The 26,212-nt window shown below is 42.0% G+C and overlaps 1 protein-coding gene across 1 annotated transcript; it reads left to right on the plus strand.

Annotated features, from left to right (window-relative positions):
• Nucleotides 1-505: 505 nt before the first annotated feature.
• LOC136880811 (retinol-binding protein pinta) lies at nt 506-21,899 on the plus strand. Its single transcript, XM_067153350.2, has 6 exons — nt 506-647; nt 3,194-3,371; nt 8,410-8,665; nt 13,336-13,446; nt 16,993-17,098; nt 20,761-21,899. Exons 1-6 carry the CDS (start codon nt 506-508, stop codon nt 20,910-20,912), a joined length of 945 nt encoding a protein of 314 aa, XP_067009451.2. The 3' UTR covers nt 20,913-21,899.
• The last annotated feature ends 4,313 nt before the right edge of the window (nt 21,900-26,212 follow it).

Below are 26,212 nucleotides of genomic sequence, written 5' to 3' on the forward strand. Positions count from 1 at the left end.
GCGGCCTCGCGTACCTTCCCTTTTAATATTTGTGGAATCTTTCTGTTCATCAAGTGTCCCCCCCCCCACTCCCCCTCTAAACGAGTTAACGGCTGCGGGCGGATGAACTCCTGTAGGGGGTTGATGGTACCTTACTGAAGGAAATACCAGTAAAAAATCCATCAGGCAGCGTCTGTTCTCCACACCAGGGGCGTCTGTACCTCGTGTTAGGGCGGTCTTTACTTAATCCTGTGTAGGTTGGCGGCAGGAAGCTCATCTGGCTGTAAAACAATGCCACATGAAACAAAAGTGCGGTGCATTTTCAGAGATAGATAAATGCTAGTGCATCGCCTACAAGTGAGACTACAATATTACTGTATAAGGATACACATTTGTGCTAATATTCCAGGCTATATCCACACATTACTAACCTGCGGTACGTCTACTGATCTACAGAGTTCAGTCTTACGAGCCTCAGACTTTGTGAACAACAACGCTGATCTTAGTAAGAGTGACATTTCTTGTCATGGCTGACATCCGACCTCTGACTGGTGAGCTGGAGGAGATAGCGCGGACCCAGCTGAACGAGGATCCGGGGAGAATGGTGGACGGGATTGCCCAGATCAAGGATTTCCTCAACACTCAGCCTCACATCACAGCAAGACAAGGTCAGTACACTTGTCTCTTTTACTTCATAGGCTGATATCACAGAAACCATAACCACAATTCCTTGTACTTCTTTACTTTCCTGTATTGGAAAAGCCTAGTGCAATCTCAGGATTAGTTTTAATTACTGTATTTTCATGGATGAGTGATGTCTCTTCTTCTTAGTGTTCAAGACCGAAGTTTGGTATTTTGTTAATCTTCAGCCTTAGAATGTGGCCTGTTCACAAGTTTCAAGCTCCATAGAGCACTTGCAGTAATGTATGAATACTACTAAATGTTTACATTCTTCCTTGAAGGAGATAGGCGGGCCTCCTGGACGGTGAAGCCGTCTCTGAGGTCAGGAAATTTGAATCGGAGAAGGTGAGAGGGTTGGTGGCCGTGGCCTGTGCTAGGAACTGTCCCGCATTCGCCTTAGTGCAGGAGAATGGAAAACCACGGAAAATCATTCTCAGGAGAGACAACGGTGGGGACCACCACTTTCCGTCTCCCGAATATAAAGCCGTACAGCCACAACCACTCCCCCTCCTCTCCTTGGTTGGCCGATCGGAGTGCAGAGCTATGGGACCACAGACCAGCAGAAACCCACCCTGCATCCGCCGACCTGATGAGTGAATGGGTGATCCTCTTATAAACGAATCCATTGACATTTGGTGATTCTTCACAATTTGATTTTAGGACTCGTTCATGTTTTCAGTTGAATGTAAATCTTCTGTAGTCAGTCTGACTACTTGGAAGTTGCGGTGCGAGTTTGCAACTGCGTACTCAGGTTTACTTAAAATGGCTTGTTGTAGGCAGTTTGGAGGCAAACAATTTTTTTTTTTTTTTTGCTAGGGGCTTTACGTCACGCCGACACAGATAGGTCTTATGGCGACGATGGGATAGGAAAGGCCTAGGAGTTGGAAGGAAGCGGCCGTGGCCTTAATTAAGGTACAGCCCCAGCATTTGTCTGGTGTGAAAATGGGAAACCACGGAAAACCATTTTCAGGGCTGCCGATAGTGGGATTCGAACCTACTATCTCCCGGATGCAAGCTCACAGCCGCGCGCCTCTACGCGCACGGCCAACTCGCCCGGTAGAGGCAAACAATTACACGCGTACTTGTCTCCCTCCACCGCTAGACAAAGTAACAGTTTGGTGAACTGGTTCCCTTACAGTTGCCACATACTTACACTTGTAGCCCTTTGCTTTTAACCTGCCTCCATTTGTCTCTACAGTTCTTTCTGAAGCCATTTTGAAGTCAGTTTACAGCAACAAGAACTGAGGAATACTATATCGTGATTTGTGTGAGTACTACTTCATTTCAGTTAGCATTTTCAGCAACAAATGATATACTTCAATTATTAGCAACTTCTCATTGTCGTGTTCTGGGGATTAACAGAGGACCAGGCCTAGGATATCAAGAGGCTGGCTCTCGAAGACCGCTCAGTGGTATGTCACGGCTCATTAAAGCCCTTCTATACTTCTATTTTATGACAACTACATTACACTACATACACCTTTATTTTCTCCAGATGTGTGGAGTTTCACAACCTAATGGATCTGGTTGGAGGAAATACATAAACAAAATAACAATGTGATAGAATTATTAAGTACAAGGTTAACTAAAATGTCTACTCACTGTAGGTACATGTCAGCGTGGGTGTTCCCTCCTGCCCTCCGTTGCGGATGACCTTCCACCTCTGGCATCTGCTCTTATTCCATCCTTGCTGTCATTCTTCCGTACGTGACCGTCTTCAGGTTACTCAGGCCCCCCACTCCCTCGCACAGATAACCAACTGCTCACCGCTTGACCCGACGCCTATTACGCTGAGTTAGGCAGCTGAGCACTGATCTGCGTACCTCCCCATCTGTACTTTCTATTTACAACAACCAGAATCTACGACAAGAAGAACAAGAACTACCTCCTCGTTACTTTTAAATTCCACTTCCTTTAACATCTTCATACAACGTTTTCTAACTGCATCAAACATCTTACTTGTATTCCCTGGTTTTTCCACTCTTTCACTACCCATTCTATGATCTTCTGTTCGTTGTTTCATGGCTTTCAGTTGTTCCTCACTCATATATTCCGCTCCCTCCATTCGAGTTCGCTCGCATATTATTAAGAAGTGAAAATCTTATTATGGTTCACCGCACAGTATACAAATAGAATCTTTTTTTTCGTTCTTGTCCATTCCTTATTCATATATACATCCGTCATCAACCAAATTAGTCCTCTTCTCTCTAAGCTATTCACATTTTCTACTGTTATATTAACTACTTCATTAATAATATTACACATAGTTAGGGTCACTCCTTTCCTGCAGTCAGCTTCCAAATCCTGTGCTTGAACATCTTTAATCCTTTTTATAGTATTCTTCCAACACATTTCATTGCTCCTTTTCCACTCCTCCTCCCAATAGTTTCCTAAACCCAACTTATCAATAATACTTTTAACCTTATCTATCCAGTAATCCCCATTCCAGTTCTTGGATGAGTGACAACCACATTCTACTGTAAACCTCTCGGGAAAGTTCATTAAGTTGTATGAAAAGACCAACTACTGTAAGTGTGGGTTGTGTTTCTAGACGATCAGTTCTTGGCAACTTTTCTGAGAGGATGTCATTTTGATGTGGAAGAAGCCAAAAAGAAAGTGGAGAACTATTACACCATGAGGACTGCCCTTCCAGACTGGTTCGCCCGGAGAGACCCTCTTTCCCCTGAACTTCAAGAAGTACTCAGCTTGGGGTAAGTTGTGTTTAAAGTATAAAAAAACAGTTACTATCCCAGTAAAGAGGAAATAAATATTTATTTATTTACTCGTGTTAGAAGCATACTTAATCATACAGTGAAAATAAAGCGATAATTGGACTATTTAGAAAACTTACGAAAATGGACAAACAAAGGAAAATTGACCAAATTTACTATATATCTAGATGGTGTTTTTCTAAAACTGAGCGACACCTATCGCATTGTCATCAGCAAGCATTAAATCTTGCTCTGAACATGAAAAATATAAATGTTTATGACTGACGAATTCCATGACTTCAATTATCTATTTGCGAATAGTCAGTGCACGATAGCTTTTATTACTGATGGTCTCAGGATAGAATGTTTTGCCCAAACTGAGTAAAGTGCAACATCTTCTATAACACTTTTTCCTTTATGTGGATTTGGCCAAGTTGTACGACTGGATGCTCTTCCTATTGCCAACTGCATATGGAGGGCTGGTAGTGTGATGTGCTATGTGTGTGTGTATTTTTTATATTTGTTAACGTCTCACTAACACATAGAGAGCTTTTAGCGACGGAGGGATAGGAGAGGTCTAGGATTATGAAGGTAGCGGGCGTGGTCTTGATTAAGAACAGCCCCAGCATTTGCCTGGTGTGAAAATGGGAAACCACGGGAAACTATCTTCAGGGCTGACGACAACGCAAGCTCATAGCTACTGCCATCTGCTGTATAAAACGTGTCGAGGGAGGCCTTTCGTCCCGAGGTGGAGCAGGCCTAATGAAGGTGAGCTGCATGTACCACTTCAGTAACATACCAGCCCTCCTGCCGTTCTTAAATCTCTGTCAGTACCGGGAATAGTACCCGGGGCCCCAAGCACGGCAGCTCAAGGAGTACAGATGTAGCTGATTTTGTCCGGCTGAGCCATGAAGGGGCTTAGCCACACTTAGTACTGAGGTTAATGAGGTTGTTGAGCTTAGCTCCAGCAGGCCTGAGGGTAACAATTGTGCGAGGTAACGAACAAACACTACTCAGCATAGATTAAGTACATGTGTTGCAATCCACGGGGTCACACATCTGTGTTAACAACTGACACGAACTATTTAAACTTCACCATCGAAATAACACTGGTTTGTGTTTCCTTTCTCAGACAAACTTACCACTTAATTCATATTAAGTTTATTTCATCAGGTGTGATGATAGCAAATTAAATATAACGGAATTGATTTCGAAGTTAATGTTAGTAATTATATGACAAAGTTTTCAGAACGTTATTAACTGACAAGAAAAAGCGTGAAAGACTGAACTTACAAAAGATTGATAACATCAGTGTCATTGGAAAGAACACACATTTCTTCGAGCGTATTCCTTTCGCAGAATACAGAATATGTGTAGATGTATTAACATCAGTAACTTGTGATACAACAGTTCAGAGACCACCTTGGATGAGGTCATAAGTGACGTGCGGAGTCATAATTTTGCATGTATTCTGAAAGGGAAGTACCAAGGGGCCAAGTATAAGTATTAGGGGTCTCATTATGAGCTTTTTGATTTATGGAACCTGTAGTACTCAGCGCTGACACAAGACAGCTGCATTTCTTGTCTCACAGCGGTACATCATGATTACAGAGATTACGCCATATGAAGTAACAAGGAACACATTCGAGTAAAGACCAAAGATGAGTTCGTCTCTTTGAACTAAAGGAAAGCAATCTGTGTGCCGGCCGTGAAGGTCCTTGGTGGAGTCCATGTTTAAGACTTCCTAACCTTGGCGCTAAGAGGGACAGAGTGGTTAGTCCGGCTCTTTCTGTGAATTAGTGGTGGAGTGTTTGCCTCCGGATCCCAAGACAGCGAGTTCGAACCCGGGATAGCTAGTCCATTCGACACTCCACGCCACACATTTGGTGTTCACCAGGAAATTAATTAAAGCTCAACCGAGATCTCTTGCCCCACTGTTGGCAGTCCTGACGTTGGTTTTCCATCTTACACCAGGCAAATACTGGCGCTGCCACGCCCACTCCTCGCCCTTTCCTATCCCAGCATCGCCATAGGACCCGTGTGTGTCGGTGCGGCGTAAATAATAATAATAACGGTATCGGCTTTACGTCCCACTAACTGCTGTTTTACGGTTTTCAGAGACGCCGAGGTGCCGGAACTTAGTCCCGCAGGAGTTCTTTTACGTGCCAGTAAATCTACCGACACGAGGCTGACTTATGTGACCACCTTCAAATACCACCGGTATGAATCAGGATCGAACCTGCCAATTTGGGGCCAAAAGGCAGCGCCTCAACCACCTGAGCTACTCAGTCCGGTGGAGTAGAATGGAACGTCAAAACTTACACGAACGCAGCCTAAATGGCAACAGTTCAAAATGACAGGACATCCTAACTGAGACCATTCGATTATTATTATTTTTTTTTTGATTCGTTGTGCCCAGCTGTGGAGCGCGTTTGAACTTATTTTGCACAATGTTTCTTCTTCTTTTCTTCCCAATATCTCTTCATTTTTTCACTGTGTTCCTTTCTGCGTGTTTCTGTCCAGCCTGTATTTTTTCTTGTTGGTTTCTCTGCAAATTTATGTTTGTTTACTAAGCTTCTAAATTTCATTCTATCTTGAATGGTTTCGTCCTCAATACCCATTTCTTGTAGATCTTCATGAATTTCTGCTAACCAATTGTTGCGGATTTTCAGGGTTAGAGCTAGATTTAGAATTTTCTTTGTCAGCCTGTTGTTATCCATTCTGTGTAGGTGTCCGTAGAATTTTAGTCGTCTCTTTCTGATGGTATCTGTGATTTTTTCTGTGAATTGAAAAATTTCGTGTGGTTTCTTTTTCATCCAAATTCCATTTTCGAACTTTGGTCCTAGGATTTTTCTGAGAATTTTCCTCTCTTGTTTCTCAATGCTTTTCATTTGTGACCTGCCGCCAATGATCAGTGTTTCAGATGCATGAAGTGCCTCTGGTTTGATGACTGTATTGTAGTGTCGTAATTTTGCATTTTTTGATATACATCTTTTGTTGTATCTGTTCCATGTGATTTTGTAAGCCCTTTGCAGTTTAGCAGTTCTTTCTTTGTTAGCTTCCTGATTTAACCCTGCTGGCTGAATAATTTCACCTAGATACTTGAATTTGTCTACTTGGGAAATTATTCCACAATTGGTGATTAATGGTTGATTGTCGAATCTTGATTTAGTTCCTTCCATAAACTGCGTCTTTTCAAATGAAATTTGAAGTCCGGTTTTTGCGGCTATTTCATTCAATTTTTCTATGGATTGGATTGCTTCTTGTCTGTTGTTCGAAAGGATCGCAAGGTCATCTGCGAAAGCTAAGCAGTCAAGGTGAATTTTGTCTTTAAGAAGTCTGCCAATGTTTATACCTTTAGTTTCTTTTCTCCATTCACGAATCACTTTTTCCAAAACTAAATTGAATAGTAGTGGGGATAGTCCATCTCCCTGTCGGACGCCAGTTCTGATTTCGAACGGTTCAGAAATTTCTCCCAAGAACTTAACTTTTGATGTTGTGTTGGTCAGAGTTTGTTTAATCAATTCCCTCGTTTTCCTGTCGACTTGAAATTCCTCTAGTATGTTGAACAGGGTCTGCCGATCTATGGAATCATACGCTTTTTTGAAGTCAACAAAGGTGATTACTGTTTGTTTGGTTTTGCGAATCTGTAGTATGGTTTTTAGGTTTAGGATTTGTTCTGCGCAGGATCTCCCTTTTCGGAATCCAGCCTGATAATCTCCGATCAGGTGGTCTGTTTGTTTCTCTAATCTATTAAGTAGAGCTTTAGAGAAGATTTTATATACGAGTGAGAGGCTCAATACCTTAGTTGTAAATATGAGATTGACAAAGACCAATCTCCCCATTATCTTCAACTTACTAGCATGATGGCAACGTCAGTTAATGATACTACTACCCCAGGCCCTAGTATTCATACTAGGTTTTCTCGATTATTATTATTATTATTATTATTATTATTATTATTAACTTGTTAGCTTCATTTACCGTGCCCTTTACCTCCAGGCATTAATTTGGTACTTATTTATTGCTGTAGGCTCAGTGGCACTCAGAAGAAATTCCATTTTAATTTGCGTGCTGGTGAGACTCCTGTTTGCAGATTTCGACCATATGAAAGTGACTGAGGTATGAGCGATGCTGATAATGCAATTCCTCATGCAGCCAGTCCCTGCTATGAATGGTGGGAAAGTGTCAGTCGCAAGGTCGATTGGTTTGAGTATTTCAGTGGGCTTGGCACACTGATATATAATAGCAAAGTCTGGCTCGGTGACGAAAGCAGCGGGAAACTACCTCACTCCTTATTCACTGTGTACGCGTCTTCAGCGACGCCCAGTCATCTACAACAGTTGACGGCGGATATTTTGAGGATTCAACGCACACACATTTTTCGACTTCTTGAATTGAACTCACGTGAACCGAGGACGCTTTTACCACCTCGGCTAAGCATCCACAGTGCCTGGGTACTTCTTTCTTGCCTTTTCCAGGTTTATTACAGTCGACATTCTGCATTGATTTAGCCTAGTTTTACAGCCGGATGCTCTCCCTGATGCCTACACTATGTGCAGAGATGTATTCACTATTATGTGTTTCTGTGATACTTGGTAGTGTGGTGTGCTCTGTCTGTCTGGTGGGTACATAAGTCCGTTCCCCTTGTAATCCTCACAGGAGGGATATGTAGCCTGGGGAGGCGACAACCCGCTCTACACAGGTGCCCTTGCATTGGAATAGGTAGGAGTTACGCCGGCAACTTGTCCGTCCAGATCGTTAAGTGGCTAAGCATACCTTCCAGGCGTTCTAAATGGTGATATGAATGGGCTTATGTCCCTACCAGATAGATCAAGATGCGTGTCAAGCCGGACATAAGCAACCACTCCCAGATCTGGAGCATTTAACCAGACGAAGTTAAAATCGTCGACACCACCGGAAACAAGAAATCGGACTTTACAAAGCCTGAGTACAAAAATTAGAACGTATTTCTTTAAACTAGTGTAAGAGTGCTGGGTGATGGACCCGCTCTGAGAGTTAACGTGTGTGTTTCTAGAGAGATGTTCCCGCTGGCTGCGGATCGTCAGGGCAGACCTGTGTGGCTCATTCGTCTTGGGGCGCACGATCCTAGCAAGGTCACTCTGGATGACATCATGAAGACCGTGTTCATGATGCAGGAGGTGATCTTTATGGAGGACGACGCGGCCGTCATCTGCGGCCACACCTACCTGGTGGACTGCGCCGCCATCAGGGCAGAGAACCTCGGCCAGTTCACCCCAGCTTACGTGAAGAAGACAATGGTCTGCTGGCAGGTGAGTTCCTCTCCTTCAGTTGACACAACAGAGAATCTCGGCCAGTTCACCCCGGCCTAAGTGAAGAAGAAAATGGTCTGCTGGCAGGTGAGTTCCTCTCCGTCAGTTGACACAACAGAGAATCTCGGCCAGTTCACCCCGGCCTAAGTAAAGAAGACAATGGTCTGCTGGCAGGTGAGTTCCTCTCCTTTAGTTGACACAACAGAGAATCTCGGCCAGTTCACCCCGGCCTAAGTGAAGAAGACAATGGTCTGCTGGCAGGTGAGTTCCTCTCCTTTAGTTGACACAACAGAGAATCTCGGCCAGTTCACCCCGGCCTACGAGAAGAAGACAATGGTCTGCTGGCAGGTGAGTTCCTCTCCGTCAGTTGACACAATGACCACCTCACAAAATGACGGTGTAGTTCTACTGTAGTTAGAGCTCAGCCAAGGAAATCTCCGTACACGTTATGAAGTTCCCTCGAGGAGTGCAATGTGTAGGTTTCGAATATTTATTTATTTATTTAATTAATTATTTAATTATTAGATACACCCGATGGAGGGCCATTTGACACTAATAATATAACTCATTGAAATAAGTATAAGATAACAATAGCTAAGTACAAGAGTAAATTAATAACAATAAAATGCACATTGCCTTTCTTGACCTTGAAAAGGCCTTCGATCGTGTTCCACATACGCACTCCGCGAACATGGTGTGTCAGAGTCAATTGTGAATACGGTCAAGATGTTATACCCGAACACCAGAAGTAGAGTGCGGCACCTCAGAAAACTTTCCTGTAAATGTCGGAGTCCACCAAGGATCAGCACTATCACCATCCCTTTTTGTTCTTGTCATGGACACCATCACTCGTGACCTGCAACGGAACGTTCCTTGGACACTTCTGTATGCAGATGTCACCCGAGAGAACCTCCAACGTCAACTTGAAGGCTGGAATAATCGGCTCTTCGAGTATGGACTCCGTCTGAACGTGAAAAAGGTGGAATATCTGGAGTCAAATCCAAGCGTCGGTACCATTCAGATCGCTGGAGAAAGTCTACGTCAGAATGCTTCGGGTACCTTGGGTCTCACCTACAGAGTGAAGAAATAAGAGCCAGGGTAAATGCAAGGAAGGAGGTCATCGGTGTACTTTGCGATCAAAAATGCCACTTCGTCTCAAATACAAGATATATCGGCGAGTTGTGCTGTATGGAGTCGAATTTCGGCCATCTGACAACATTTCAGATCGCCAACTACATACCATAGAAATGAGAATGCTCTGTTGGACTACGGGTATCTGTCCTGTTTACAATTCGAGAGCAAATGGGTGTCTACTGTTGCCAACAATGTCCTTCATTTTGATGTTGAAGGTCTACGCCCCAGAGGACGACCGAAGCAGCGCTGTCAAGGCACAATAAATAGTGACTTAAAAATCATCGGCCTACAACCTGCCGACGCACGAGACCGGACAAAATGGCATTCAAAGACCAAGCAAGCGGACCGGCCACCAGCGGGACAACGCTACGAATAATAATAATAATAATAATAATAATAATAATAATAATAATAATAATAATAATAATAATAATAATAATAATAATAATAATAATATAACAAGAATGACAACGATAACTGGCAAGGATCGGTTACAGAATTGAGATGGACGGGACATAGTTGCGTGTTGGGCGAACTGGTGGCCACCATCGTTAATTCTTCAAGTTTACATGGTGTAGCAGGTTGGTTAGCCGATTAGAGTCTGCTTGGTGAAAACATTTTCCCATTACAATGCTGACCGGCAGGGTTCTAGTGAGCCCGTGCCGGCTATGCACTTGGTGGTGAGTAGACGAGGTTTGCTTATTTTTCGTAGTGCCTGATGTTGTGAGTATAATTTTCTGATTTTAACTGTTATGCAATATCGCGAAAAATATATTATTATCCCTTGCTCTTGTTATACTGTTAGCTGGCCCCGTGGTCTAGGGGTATCGTGCCTGCCTCTCGCCAGGAGGCCACAGGTGCGATTCCCGGCTAGGTCAGGGACCTTTCTCTCGACCTGAGGGTTGGTTCGAGGTCCACTTAGCCTACGTGATTAGAATTGAGGAGCTATCTGACGGTGAGATGGCGGCCCAGGTCTCGAAAGCCCAGAATAACGGCCGATAGGATGCGTCGTGCTGACCACACGGCCCCTCGTAATCTGGAGGCCTTCGGGTTGAGCAGCGGTCGCTGGGCAGGCCAAAGCCCTTTTAAGCGCGTTAAGTGCCGTGGGGTTTGGTTTCTAGATATACTGTTACCAAAATATTGCTGTTAAGTTATAATATTTATCACCAATTTGTGCTGAATTTTGAAATGGTAGAAACTAATTTTGAGTTTTCCTTTATTATAAGAAATACCTCAGTAACTTGCGACAGACTCTTCAGTGGGGCGTGAAATAACCGGCACCGCAATGTCTCTGGGTGTCCTCTTCCTTCTTGTTATTTGTTTATCGTATTACTTATATTTAATTATTCATTAATTAATATCTGCAGCAGGTCTCCAATTTAAGTATCGTCAGGTAACACACGCTCAAGTGGCACGGGAATGGAGCTCTACCCTCCGAGCCACGCAGCCCCGCCCAACCAAACATCAGCGCCTCTCCAACTGTTGGCTCCTTATAAACAACTAAGTTGAGAAAAAGAATTGAAGGATTATCAGCTGATTTCTTTCACTTTATTTGTGGGCTCATTGGGGTAATTCTCGCTCATATTAGTTTAGGTCCCGGATTCCTTTCCTCAAGTTGTTATTTATGAGATTAAAATGTGAACAGATGATCTATCTGAATGAGAACCTCACCATAATGGGTAGGAATCCAGTTTATTTACAAGTCGTGATTATGTAACATTTGTGTTGCTGACTGGTGAGCATGTCACTGTTCTTTACGTACTACGTCATTCCCTCCAATCTCATCGAAATATTTGACTCAAATCCAGTCCTTCAAATGTATTGCCATTGTTTCACATTATCATTTATAAAACAGGAAATTTTTAAGTGGGACTTGAAATAGCGGCAGACATAAAGAATTGTGCGATATAAACCTGCACTATTAGACATATATTTCGGATTTCTAGTGAATGAAGAGACAAACTGAAGAGAATCCTTACGTTTGGCGAATGCTGAGCGTTTTCATGAGAAACACGCTACCAACAACGACAAAAACACACAAGAGATCATGCCTGTGTTAGGTTTCTCCGATATTAAGCTATGGATTTTCTCATCATGCCCTTCCAATTGTGTCCCAAAATACAAATTTGCACAAAGTCAATCAACAACAGAGAAGATTAATAATAATAATAATAATAATAATAATAATATGGTACTTTGCACAGACTTTGTTGAAAGAATAAACCGAATTAAGCTGAGTTTCTTGTACTTGTGAGAGATATGTGGGGATGCATATGAAGAAGGGGTACGTTGTATTTCTTTCAAGATTTCTCCATTCAGTCGTTCACGCTTTTCCTTGTCGGTTAATAACGGTCTGAAAACTTTGTCAGAGAATTACTAACATTAACCTCGGATTCATTTGCTATCATCACACCTGATGAAATAAACTCAATATGAATTAAGTGGTAAGTTTGTCTGAGAAAGGAAACACAAACCAGTGTTATTTCGATGGTGAAGTTTAAATAGTTCATGTTAGTTGTTAACACAGATGTGTGACCCCGACATTAACGTGGATTGCAACACATGTACTTAATCTATGCTGAGTAGTGTTTGTTCGTTACCTCGCACAATTGTTATCCTTAGGACTGCTGGAGCTAAGCTCAACAACCTCATTAACCTCAGTACTAAGTGTGGCAAAGCCCCTTCATGGCTCAGGTGTTTCACGTCTCTCCTCGAATCGAATTCCTAGCGATGGATATCAAATGAGAGCTGATTGGTTTACTCTGAAATCCTTGGATTGTCGTCTAATTTTATTCCACGTAGATAGCAGAGAAACCGAGACACTATTGGGTGATATGTAATTTTGCCGAGTTTACCCTGAATGTGCTACATGACGATATGGTACGATATGAAGTGCTTTGTGTCTGTCCTTCGAAAATCCGATCACTTGTACCAAGTTTCAGCCACTGATTTACAAGCTTAGGTTGAGCCACTCAGTGACGCAATATCGTAAAACATATAGGGGGAGTTCAAACATGCATAGCTAGTTCAAAATGTTTTGAAATAAACTAAAAATTGAAATGACTACCTTCAGTTGGATGTTTGATTCTGAAACACAAACAACCTAAACACGAGAGCAGTCAACAGAGTTTCGCGCACCAAGTCACTCAGCGAGCCACTGCAGGCAGTGCTGTTGTTGATAGTGACAGTGGCAGGGGAAGCATTGTTGAATGTCATGCGTTTCTAATGAAGAACCTACTCGTAAATAATACAGAATTTATGGTATCCTAGGAGAAATGTTCTCAACAGATTTGATCTCTTATGCACAGGTACGGAGAAATTGACACGTGTAACTAGAACTTCCTGGAATGATAGTGTGTTGTACAAACAGATTTCTTCGGGCGACTTCAATTCCACTCTTTGATTTCATTTGTGACGTCGTTCCCTGACGTAACGCTAGTAGTCTACTGAATATTAAGAAATATGCGTTGGAAATTCATATAAATATCAGAACATAAATGCGTTAAGTATAATGTTGTTGATGTTAATCTTTTCAGGATGTGTATCCCATCCGGGCGCAGGCTATCAACATGCTCAACATGCCTCCAGTCTTCGAGGCGATATTCAGTCTGGGAATGACACTTGCCAAGGAATCATTCAGAGAGAAGGTAAGAAAGTGGCGCCTGTTCCTATTATTCTGGAAAACAACACGTCCTCTCTAAAGGTCGATCATGTCGACGTTCAGGTGCAGAAAGCGACGTACTGTGGTAGTTGACATTGGGATGAGCGGAAGTAAGTAACAGTTTGTGTTGCTCCATGTTTTCATGAAAGGTGTTTCTTCAATATTGCTGTAGATTTTACGAGATTGTCATATGCTTGTCTATACTTCTCTATCTAGACAGTAAGCAAAATAAATGTTAAAATTTAGCTTCATAAGAGGATATTATATTGACATTACCCTTACAGAAAGAATGCGCTGCACTTGGCTGACATACTCACGTGTGAGGTACAATCTCTTATAACTCTGTATTACACAAATGTAAACTATGTTCACGATAAGTGTCTATTCTATAATACTGTATTTAGAGCCGGTTGCGTAAACTGTTATCAATAACGTGGTTCGCGGTCGATCGCCGTTCAGAAATAAACGTACTTCTGTAATTCCTTCGCGTTGAATAACTGATTATCTCACTGGCTTGGCTGTTGGCTTTCCACCTAGAAGTTTGAAGTTCGAATCCTGAATGTTGGCTCCGGCGACCCCAGACATAACTGAGATAAGGTGAGGAAAGTTATTCGCCTTGTATAAGGTCACAGAAAGACGTCAAGCAGGAAGCGATGCTAGTCCTTGTTGTTATTAGAATTTCAGAGAAGAATCAAACTCTGGATCAACCACTGAATTATAGTATAATTGAACAATTTCTGACATTGTGAGTCACTCCATAAGCGAAGCCTCGCCGTGCGACTGGTTGTATCTGGCGTTGCATGATGGCTACAAATATCAAAGTGTGATTATGACTGAATAATAGCTTTAGATGAGCGAGGGAGTTAATAGTGTATTAATAACTTCATCTCTGTGATTGAAAATTACATTTTAATGCTCAGCACGATGAAAAAAAAAAGGGGACTGAACTTCTTTATTTTCACATAAGTCAACATGTCTGGTGAAGTGCTGACTTGTGAACGTGAAATTAAAATGTTTAAGGTACAAGTACTAAGGAAATTACATACAGAATTCTAAATGTAATTTTTTCGATAAATAATGATGACAAAGTCAGTGAGAGAATTGATTTAGTTTAAGTTGTTTACCATATAGTCGTGCAACAATAGGCTTTCTGTGTTTGCCATGGTGGTGGTGGTGGTGCTTATTGTTTGAAGAGGACGACGCCCCTACCATAGGTTTGAAGAATGAGGGCATCCATGAGAGAAAGACTCCCACAAGAGTTGTGCTAGGGAGGTCTGGGAGTAAGTGGAGGCAAACCACGGAGAGCATGAACGACTGCATTACTGTACTGGCATCGGCTTCCTGCAACTCACTTCACTCCCGCGTGATACCAGAACGCTCCATTTACTTTGTGCTTTCACCAGCATTATTCCGACACTTCTTCTGTAAATCTTTGTATGGTTTCTTCAAAGTACTCTTATAGGGGACTGACATCCTTCAAGAAATCGTTTAGAGCCGGGATGGTTCGTTCAGCTTATTGAATGGAATTTCCGCCTGTGTTAAAACTGTACGCAGTTCAGGTTTCAAGTCGTTCCAGTTTTGGATTTTCGTAGAACGTTGCCCCAAGGTATCTATATACACGTGTGTGCGTGTGTTTATGTTGTAACACACTGTAGCTCCTGAACGCATGTCGCATGAGGTATGGTACACATACGGCTTACTATCTGTAAAAAGGAATGCCGTCCCCTAGCGGTACGAGTGATGACGGGATTGCATGTAAAAGTAATCGAAAACAACCAATGTTAGTGTCAAATGCACAGTTTTCGGGGTCGGTGAGATGAATAGTGATACTCGGGATGACGTTTAAAACCATCGGCTTGAGGCCGCGGGTGAGAACAGGTGGAAAAGAAAATGTCCAAAAATGAGCGAGATGACAGATTTCGGGGTCGCTGGGATGATTGGTGACAGTAGGAATCGTATAGTGACGCGTACATGCACACAGTTATCCCTTATTCTGTTTGAAACCATAAACTACATCTGACACTCTGGTCTGTGACAAGGACGAAGTTTTACGCGAAAAATATATTTAAAACTACAAAATAGTCCGTAGATCACCAGTCAGCGTCAAAATAAATAAACCTAAAAAATCCTCTTCACACATAATTTACAGGTGCTACAAATCCTAAACATAAACATTACAGCTACTAAAGTCTATCGGGACTTACTTATTTGAAAAGTCTTTTCCTTTTGATGCTTCGAACTGGATATATGTTGTTGGATGCGATGTCGCTGGCGTTTTTCGGGATCGTCATATACCTGTGACCTTGCATGACGGGTTCAGACTTAATCATCCACAACAGTCAAGAGGATTTTCCGTGGTTTCCCATTTTCATACCACAATCTTCACAGTCCTAGCTCTGTACTGTTCTTGTGTAAATATGTTTGTCCGACGTCAAACCACTAGCAGAATGAAAAAAAAAAGACTGCAGGAGAAGAAATCGGTATGGAGAGAGCAAGCTTGGGAGTCTAGCGATTCTCCACGGGAAAAGACAGGTGACAGATTCCTAATGTGAATTTAATTTCGCTACAGAAGTCATCTTTCCAGTTATCTAAGGGTATTTTACTTTCAATAACTCTAACTGCACATTTCCCCACTAATTGAATACCTGAACCCAAAGTAACACTGCATAATCCTAATTTGCACGAGACAGTAGAAATAGTGTAATTTAGTATTTACCCACAAACGAGCATAAATATAATTTCAGGTTGTATAATTACTGCTGACTTAGTTATATAACTATTCAATATGTATTTTTATGTAACTTATGTATGGTAACAGTTCATACGCTTGAAAGTGATCATCTCATGTGTACTACAATACGTACCAATATGTTGATACTGAATACTTAAAAATCACAGAAGCATAACATCAACATTATATATTAAGTAATATAAAATAACAACACTGCCTAATCACATTGACATTTGGGCGAGATTTTCAAAACAATACACTTATTTTCAAAGCAAACGTTCGACCATACGAAGACATCTGACTTATTGCATTTTTGATGGTACAGCAAATAATAAAAACATGCCCACAATATTGAATTGCATATGAAATACCATTTAGCAAGGATAAGCAACGTTCATACACTTACTACATTCGGAGACTTCTTTTCTGGGACTATTTTCTTTCGCGTTTTATATTCTCTCTCGCTATTCACCAGGATTTTGTTTTCCACATCGTTCCGCTTCTGTATGCTTGGAATTCGACATCTTTATTCATTTAACTGATTTACTGAAATGCTGTTTACCACAAATACATTCTTTATTATGGACTGACAACTCGCAACAAGTCTCATAATATTGTACATCCTGTGTTGTGCTACCAAAACACTAACAAGCATTGACTATGCGAGTTCTAACTCAAACTTGTAAACAGTAAACAGTGGATTATTCAGCATTATTCTGGGAAGGCACGTTATGAACTCTTTTCACCTCTGTGATACTTCGCAGCCACACAAACCTACAACGACACTTTATTTTGTTCCAGTTCTTCCTCCATGGCAACAATATGGAGTCTGTCTATAACAACGTACCAAAAAGCATTCTACCTAGCGAGTACGGCGGAGAAGCAGGCTCACTTTCTTCAATGGCGGGTAAGTGTTATTCGCACTGGTAAAGATTTCAACTTGTAAGAGAGCCTTTGTGAATATTAATAATTACTAGGAGTTACCTGCGGGTTTCGCCCGCACTGTATCGGTATCCCGTTAGTTTCAAAGTTTCTAGGTAATACGCACTATGTGCTGTGGTAATGTATGTCCATCACTTGTTCCGTTTCTCTACTGCGTCGGATATGAAGTTAGACGAATATTCCAAGCGAATTTTACGATCGGATGCCCTTCCTGACGTCAACTTGATCAGAGCGGTTAATGACGTTAAATGAATTACGTCATATTTGATAGTAGCAAGGGGTACCAACACATAGCCTACTCCTGTCGAATAGCACCAAGGGGTTCGCTCAAGGCTTAAAGTCTCCATCCGATGGACGAATCACGATCAACATTGTCCTATGCCCTCACTCCACTAATCCAGGCTTTTGGCACGCAATCTAGTGATTAGAAATTGTATACCATCTCCTCTCCTATCCCGTCGGTCAATATTCTTATGGTGAAAATTGTTTTCGACCAACGGGACTCGAACCGGCTGACCGCGGTTTAGACCTGACCCATTATCGATCATGGCCACCAGGCGGAGTATCTTGTATCAAAAATGAATGTGAAATTACATTTGTTTCTCTTCAGATTAGAACTTCTCGAACTTATTGCGAATTATTGATATCTGTTCGTAATTTTATACAATTTTTCTAAGTGTAAAATTGCTAATGAGTGCCGTAGGATAAAGAACAGTACATGCCACAATATTAGGAGAGTAAATGTATTCATTCCTCGGAGTTCCAACCCTGGAGCTAATTTACCATGTGAGAAACACGAAGTTTCCATGATTTCCACTGATGATGGACTTGAGCTGAAAAATCCACTTTCCAATCGCTGCAATGAGATATTGTCACGAGGAAATACTGTAACTGTAGGATTGCTCTGAAAGTTACTTACATGTATTCAGAATTCAATTTTGAAGGTAATCTGGTGGTAATCGGTTGATTTTTTCGTTTACAAATGACATAAATAGCAAAAATATGATGGGCATAACCAATCATATGATACTCATTTATGGTTTTAAGGTTAGCTTTCCAGAGAATAAATCGCTACATTCTCTGATAGAGAAAATGCAGAAAAGTGTCAACAAAGAGTTTAGTCCTGTAGCAGACAGCGGCCCCGTTGTAGAAAGCCAATGGCATAGCGAATTCTATGCGAAGAATTGCGAAAATTCTCGGCAATGACTAGCTTCACAATTATCGAGAGAGGACTTTAAAAAAGTCTGAAATCACGTCAAAAGTCTCACGGGGAAAGTCTGGAAGTCAAGGTGTCCGAGTGAGTTCCGCGCTGCTGGGGCCAGTGATTTGGAACTTGTGGTCTTCAAAATCTGTTAATAATAATGTTATTTGCTTTACGTCCCACTAACTACTTTTACGGTCTTCGGAGACGCCGAGGTGCCGGAATTTAGTCCCGCAGGAGTTCTTTTACGTGCCAGTAAATCTACCGACACGAGGCTGTCGTATTTTAGCACCTTCAAATACCACCGGACTGAGCCAGGATCGAACCTGCCAAGTTGGGGTTAGAAGGCCAGCGCCTTAACCGTCTGAGCCACTCAGCCCGGCAATTTGTTAAGAAAGAACTGTCTACCCCATATTGACCATCCATACTTTTATTATGTGCAACGAACCCCCGATATCGCCCAGTTCGATGTTTTATTATTTCACAAAAACTGGAGTTGTATCATACTAACACTCCCTTCGTGATGTACAGGCCGTACTGTAGCTTCGATGACGTCAGGCAGAAAGGCGAAGTGTTTCCTCCGTCCGACCCCCGCAATACCAGCACATGATACGCCTGTGATTCATACAACATTTGGGAATATTTCTTAATAAAACAGGTAAGATAATTAACGCGTGTAATCGTTTCATATCTCGCAATTTAGGTCCACGTAATTTTAGAAGAAGTAGCCTTAAAATGTGATCAAATTTCGATTGATTTACTCCACCATGTACTTTGCAATTCATAATTATTGTGCATTAATAATAATGATAATAATAATCGTATGGCCTCAGCTACCGTGTGCAGACATTTCAAGTTGACGCCATCTGGCTGTCTGCTCGTCAATTCCGACGTTCCGTTCTACCCTAGGCCCACTAGATGGCAGACAGAGTAAACCGAAACTCTCTTGGGCGTGCACGGCTGAGATATAATGAATTTTGTCGGGTAAACACCAAATGTGCCACCAGAGATCTTTTACATGCCGACATTGATAAAAATATAGGGACAACGAACGTACAAAAATTAAAATAATAATAATAATAATAATAATAATAATAATAATAATAATAAGACTTTGCCACTATACCTCCAGTGCAGCTCTTGTGGTCTTCTTTTCTTGGAACTTCTGGCACAATACTTCAAGGAATTCAGTCTCATTGCTTGTTACACCTAAATATTGTCTACTAGGAATAGTCTAATTTAAATTGGTATAATAATTTTGTGTGGCTATTTCTAGCCGAATGCAGACCTTGTAAGGCAGACCCTCCGATGTGGGCGGGCGGCATCTGCCATGTGTAGGTAACTGCGTGTTATTGTTGTGGAGGATTGTGTTATGTGTAGTGTGTGGGTTGCAGGGGTGTTGGGGACATCACAAACGCCCAGCCCCCGAACCATTGGAATTAACCAATGAAAGTTAAAATCGCCGACCCGGTGGAGAATCGAACTCCGGACCCTCTCAACCGAGGGCCAGTACGCTGACCATTCAGCCAACGAGTCGGACATTTAAATTGATTAAAGTGTATGTATAATAATTACAAAATCATTTAGTAGAAGGTTGGGTTTTATAAACTGCATTTATTTCTACATTTCAGACAGGATTTTGTTTTTACTTCGCATGTTCTCAATATTACCTAATCCAAAAAATAACACAAATGTAGATTTACTTGGTTACTGATCATCTGGGTTACTTTTAGACTTGTTGTATGTCAACAATAAAATGCAATGCTCTTCCCGTAACAAGAAGAAAATTAAAAGTAGAACTCATCGCCAGCTCAGAAAAATGAGTGAAACTCGTAATAGTTATATTTTCGTCTTCCATATCATATATCTCCTGTCCACATTGGAAGGAAATGTGATGTATAGTCACTTACATAGTTGGACTTCAGCCGTGGTGCACACAACTTCTTGGCATTGTGGCAATTTATTTAAATTCGCAACGCATTATATTTCTACAAAAACTTGCTATAGGAACAATTCAATGAAAAAATTCCACAAGGAACATTACGTCCCTTGAATTTTTATTACTCACGATATGAAAACAACATACCTAACCTAAATTATGAGGAGAGCTGTTTACGTAAGTCCTGAAGTGAAAAATATAGAGAACAGGTATGCAATATACTTAAATCTAAAGGTTACCTTCAACAGCCATGAATATCCAAAGAATGCTCTCAATCACTATACAGTATATTCCATTCGCAAATACAACTCATAACATTCGCTTAGCCACCATACTCGATTGGCTGATGGGTTTGGCGCACTTTCTATAGTACGATCTGCACATTACGAAGTATTGGTACTAGAGATAGTAAAAGCACCCGCATGCTCTGTATCCTTACTGTAGGCAGATGTAGATTTGTATATCCAACTTTTTTGTATGTTCACAGCCGCCTGGAAGAACAAATTGGAGAATTACCGCGAGTATTTCCTGGAGGAAGAAAACTACGGCTCTGACGAATCCAAGAGACCTGGCAAGCCGAAGACACAGAAAGAACTGTTCGGGTTGGAGGGCTGCTTCAAGCAGCTCGCAGTAGACTAGAACACTTCACATCGAATGTGAACTGCGAGAAGCTTCAACCATTCAGAATACAAGGAAGGAATCCGATTGCTATTGGGAAAACGATCGCTTCAGTTAGTTCAGAGCTACCTGCTTGTCCTATAATTATCATTCACTGCAACTGTTTAATTCCTTGATCAACAGAATTGTACAAGTCAGAACTATAATTTGTATATATCATTTGTAGGTGCTGTAAACCGCGAGAATGTTAGAATGTACACTGGTGTTTTGTACTTTTGTTTAATCGTAGTGTATTTTACACATTTGTTTGCTCTCTTCTAGCTGTGATCCTATGAATGCTCAGTAGGGGAGAATTTTAGAGTGTACTGGTCTTAACAGTACAACTACTATATTATAGCAGCCTCATGTTTTCTGCACAGCAGACTGAAATATATAAGACTGAATGAGAACAAAGAGAAGGTTCAAGAGTTCACAAAGCACGCCGTGAGGGGAAGTTCAAGGCTTCAGACGTTAGTGAGATATGTGGTCCCTGGTGCTCATTCTGTTGTAAGTTAAAGGGGCTCCAAGAAAATGAATCTTTCAGAAAGCAATAATGGCGTTCGTAAATTTCTAAACTTCCTTTTAGGCACCAAGCATGTAACACAGCCTTGGGTGTCTATAAGTTTCCGTTCGACGACCGTACAGTCCTCAATAGGAAGCCAAAATCAGGCAAAATCGCCGAGGCACTCCTCCCACTGACGCACCAGTTGCTCGTCCGACAGGAACCGTCGACACTTGATGGACTCTTTGAGGGGAGCGAAGGCGCGACATCAGGACTATAGGCCTCATCCACCGCCGGCTTATTGTTGTCCGTAATGGACGAGGCTGGCCTCTCAGATCGACCGGCGTCTTGTGTCGAAACGCGACCCCTACGGAACTTGGTGCACCATTCCACAACGGTGGTTTTCGACAGACATGCTGCCCCATACACAGTCTTCATTCTGCAATGGATGTCCACCGCTGTTTGTCCTTCGGAGCACGTTGGTCCTGTTTGGACGCATTGGGTAGTTCACGTGACCGCATCTCGGCACGAGACCACTGCCACACTAATTCCTGTGCCTATATGTCCGCTGCACCAACGACCTCAAACGGAAACTTTTGATCACGCCTTGTACTTTCCTTTAATACCTAGCCTGACATGATGTATGAAAAATGTTGAAGGAGGGAAGATTAGTTCCATAGTTGGAGCAACCCTGAAGTCTGTATATTCTTTGAGCTGAAGGAATACTTATTGACAGAGATTTTTTTCGTAAACTGTTGTCCTGTGCAATAAAATATTGCCTATCTTCTGTTTGCTAGCTATTAAATTTCTCACCAATATATAGAATGTTTTCGACAAGGCAAGGATGGGTACAGCACCAGCATTTGCCTCGTAAGAAAATGGACAACCACGGATAACCATCTTTAGGGCTGCCAACTTCCGGCCCATTTCACTTCGTAAGATATAATTACTTCAGTTTAAAGTGATCGAATGAATTTAAAATAAAATCTAATAATAATGTTATTTGTTTTACGTCCCACTAACTACTCTTTTACGGTTTTCGGAGACGCCGAGGTGCCGGAATTTAGTCCCGCAGGAGTTCTTTTACGTGCCAGTAAATCTACCGACACGAGGCTGACGTATTTGAGCACCTTCAAATACCACCGGACTGAGCCAGGATCGAACCTGCCAAGTTGGGGCCAGAAGGCCAGCGCTTAACCGTCTGAGCCACTCAGCCCGGCAAAATAAAATCTATACAGCACTGAACCATGATGAACAACGCAGTAGTCAGCGGTATTTATACTTTCTTGGGCTCCAGCAATAAAGAAATGTGAACTGATATTCTGCCAGGTGCTTAATGCATTCTTCAATAATGACAGTGGAAATTCCTGCTGTATTTCAGTGTTACTTCTGTATATTGTGAACTATAATAAATCTGTATACATTTTTATCACTAACGAAGGAAGCATTTATTGTTTTATTTATTTATTTTATGCTGAGTTTACCCTCAGATAATCCCTTAGAAGTATTGATGACTCATAGTGAATTGTAACAATACTTCCAGAGCATAGGGCGATAAGTGAGAATCATTTGACACCTTCCTTCGAAACGATACTCCATTTAAAAACCAAATCCCATAGCACAACAGCCTTGAAGGGCCTTGGCCTATGAGGCGACCCCTGTTCAGCCTGAAGGCCTGCAGTTTACGAGGTGTCGTGTGGTCAACACGACGAATCCTCTCGTAGCCGCTATTTCACAGTCAGATAGCTCCTTAACTGTAATCACATTCGTTGAGTGGACCTCGAACTAGCTTTCAGAACCAGGTAAAAATCACTGACTTGGTCAGGAATCGAACCCGAGACGCTACCCCTATATCGCGGGGCTGCCAATGCACCACTTTTAGTAATTAATAAATTTGAATACGTCCGGTTAATTGGATAAATGGTCGGCAGAACGACCTTCAGTTGACAGGACTCCGGGTTTGATTCCTGGCTAATCAGTGAATTTTAACTGCGGATTGTTATTTCCTATCACTCGGGGCCTGGATGTTTCTGATCGCCTTAAAACACTTTTCTTCAGCTACGTACAACGCATAGTAGCACGAAGCACCACAAAACACGCAATAGTCAGGAAAGGCTTTTTGTTGTAAAACTGAGTCAAATGCACATCGTAAATCGACCACTTTCAAAAATGAGAAATAATAATAATAATAATAATAATAATAATAATAATAATAATAATAATAATAATAATAATAATAATAATAATAATAATAATCTTTCTGTTAATCCCTTTACCCTCCAGGATTGGCTTTTCCCCCAGAATCAGTGATGGGATTCCCCCTCTACCGTCTGAAAAGCAGTGTCCTGGAGTGTGAGGTTTTGGGTCAGGATACAACTGGGAAGGAAGACCAGTACCTATCCTAGGTGGCCTCAACTGCTGTGCTGAACAGGGCCCTTGCGGAAGGATGGGAATATCGGAAGGGGTATACAAGGAAGAGAGAAGGTAGCGACCGTGGCCTTAAGTTACGTACCGTTTCGGCACTTCTCTGGAGGAGAAGTGGGAAACCACGAAAAACCATTTCGAGGATGGCTGAGGGAGGAATCGAACCCCCTCTGCTCAGTTGACCTCCCGAGGCTAAGTGGATCCCGTTGTAGTCCTCATACCACTTTTCAAATTTCGTTCTGACGCCTGGAATCGGGGGTGGCAGGTAATCACACTGATCACTACAACACAGTCCGACTCGTTGGCTGAACGGTCAGCGTACTGGCCTTCGGTTCAGAGGGTCCCGGGTTCGATTCCCGGCCGGGTCGGGGATTTTAACCTTAATTGGTTAATTCCAATGGGACGGGGGCTGGGTGTATGTGTTGTCTTCATCATCATTTCATCCTCATCACGACGCGCAGGTCGCCTACGGGAGTCAAATAGAAAGACCTGCACCTGGCAAGCCGAGCCCGTCCTGGGATATCCCGGCATTAAAAGCCATACGACATTTCATTTTTTTTTTACTACAACACGGAAGCGGACAATAATAATAATAATAGTAATCATTCTAAATTAGAATAAATATTTCTCTCGAGTGAAATACCGGTACTGAATTTCGTAAAACTACAACGATGTTCACATACTTCTTCTTTCCTCACTTGGAAGTGTGGCCTAGCAAGCGGCTGATATCAAACAAGGAATATAAAGGTGAGAGCATGCTACAACATGCATACAAAGCATGTGCATCACCTGCTAGGAGGCCCCATTTCCTCAAGTCCACCTAACACCTTGATATTCCTACTTCCAGGCTATTCAAAGTTCTCCATACCGAGGGCTAATTCTTTCTTGACTTGCAGGAGAGGAACATCCAGCTCGCTCCTCCATCATACGAGCTGTTTTCTTCGTGTGTCCCTTTCAGGAATTTCGTTCTTCGGAGGAAGTTCTTCCTTGACGACCAGATAGTGGATGACACGGACCAATCTCCATGTCTCCAGGTGTATGGTGGAGATACACCACTAAGTGGATGTAACTTCTGGACAGGTTTTGGTTTTAGACAAACAGTTACAATTCAAGTCATGACATTTATTGCAGTGTCAAACATTTGGTCAGTGCTACATGTTCTGAGGCCGAGATGCAGACCTGAGAGTCTTAACGTTCTCGGCCTCGTACCTGAAGTCTTTGCTGCGGACAATTACTTTCGCTTTAGTGATGTAGTGTTGTTTGAACCTTAGAGGATGATCCAGAATTAAGCGGCCTATTCACATACGAAACATGGTTCGGCGAACTTGGTATTTTTCAAAGTTCACGAACCAAGTTCGTTTGTGTGTGTTGTCTCACGAACCGGGTGCGTGGAGGACACGGATTTCTGTCGAGTTGGAAGACTTGGTTCGTGGACTTGCCAGCGTGTAGTGGAGGGTGCGAACATGTTCTTCCTGTCAACTGTAAAGAGGATGGTTGCCCAATTAAAACAATAATCACCACCACCATAATCTGTCGACTGTAAAAGCCGGTTTTTATCGGCTGAGTTGATAATATGAGAGCAGGAATTGGCAGCGAGCGGTTGATAAGTAGCCTACAGGCGCTGCGACCTTCATGCATCCTAGCTTCTTTATAGTGTCTTTCAGAGGCTTTCCTTGTCTTTGGAAAGTGAAATCAAGTTAATATAGAGACAGATATAAGTGGGAGGAGGCATTACAGGAGCTACTGAGAATGACGGGAGAGAAGATACCCGAGGTAGATTTACCACATTTAACTGCGAGAGTTAATTCGTTGAAACAAAGTTCCCGGAAGGAAGTGAGGAAACTTAAAAAGCTGTAAAGTAAAACGGGGTCGTCGTAAGAAACTGTCCATGTACCAAAATTGTGGTACTTCGGTCTTCTTTCATTTCTCACGGCCCAAGACGAAATATGAAACTCGAAATATAACATTGATGTTTCAGTCAATTATGAAAGTATTTTTCACCGCATGATTACAGACAGTACGAGGAAAGTCAATAATTTGTAGCATTTAAACATTAGTATTTCTTAAATTGTTTCTAACAAGGATTTAAAAATTCAATACATTGTTTCATATTGTTCATTTTATATTGAGGATACAATTCGGTCCTTCCAGGCAACTTTTCCCCGGATATTAAAATAACACATATAATACAATCTTCTCTGCTTTTTAACTAATTTATATATTCTACATCTGGCAATCGCAGAAAATTATGAAAGTGTTTTTCACTTGTGTCTTTGAGAATGTTTCACATACGACCACTTGTCACCATGTGCTCCTCTTCCTCCCAACTCGTCAAGCACAATAACAGCAGCCGCAA

The sequence above is a fragment of the Anabrus simplex genome, chromosome 9, assembly GCF_040414725.1.
Source record: "Anabrus simplex isolate iqAnaSimp1 chromosome 9, ASM4041472v1, whole genome shotgun sequence".
Lineage (NCBI taxonomy): Eukaryota > Metazoa > Arthropoda > Insecta > Orthoptera > Tettigoniidae > Anabrus > Anabrus simplex.

What these genes read in the sequence shown, in the direction of transcription:
- LOC136880811 (XM_067153350.2), top strand. Translation starts at nt 506, where the DNA reads ATGGCTGACATCCGACCTCTGACTGGTGAGCTGGAGGAGATAGCGCGG. An exon ending in AGACAATGGTCTGCTGGCAG is followed by an intron (nt 8,666 to 13,335) that starts GTGAGTTCCTCT and finishes TAATCTTTTCAG; the next exon opens with GATGTGTATCCCATCCGGGC. An exon ending in CTCACTTTCTTCAATGGCGG is followed by an intron (nt 17,099 to 20,760) that starts GTAAGTGTTATT and finishes GTATGTTCACAG; the next exon opens with CCGCCTGGAAGAACAAATTG.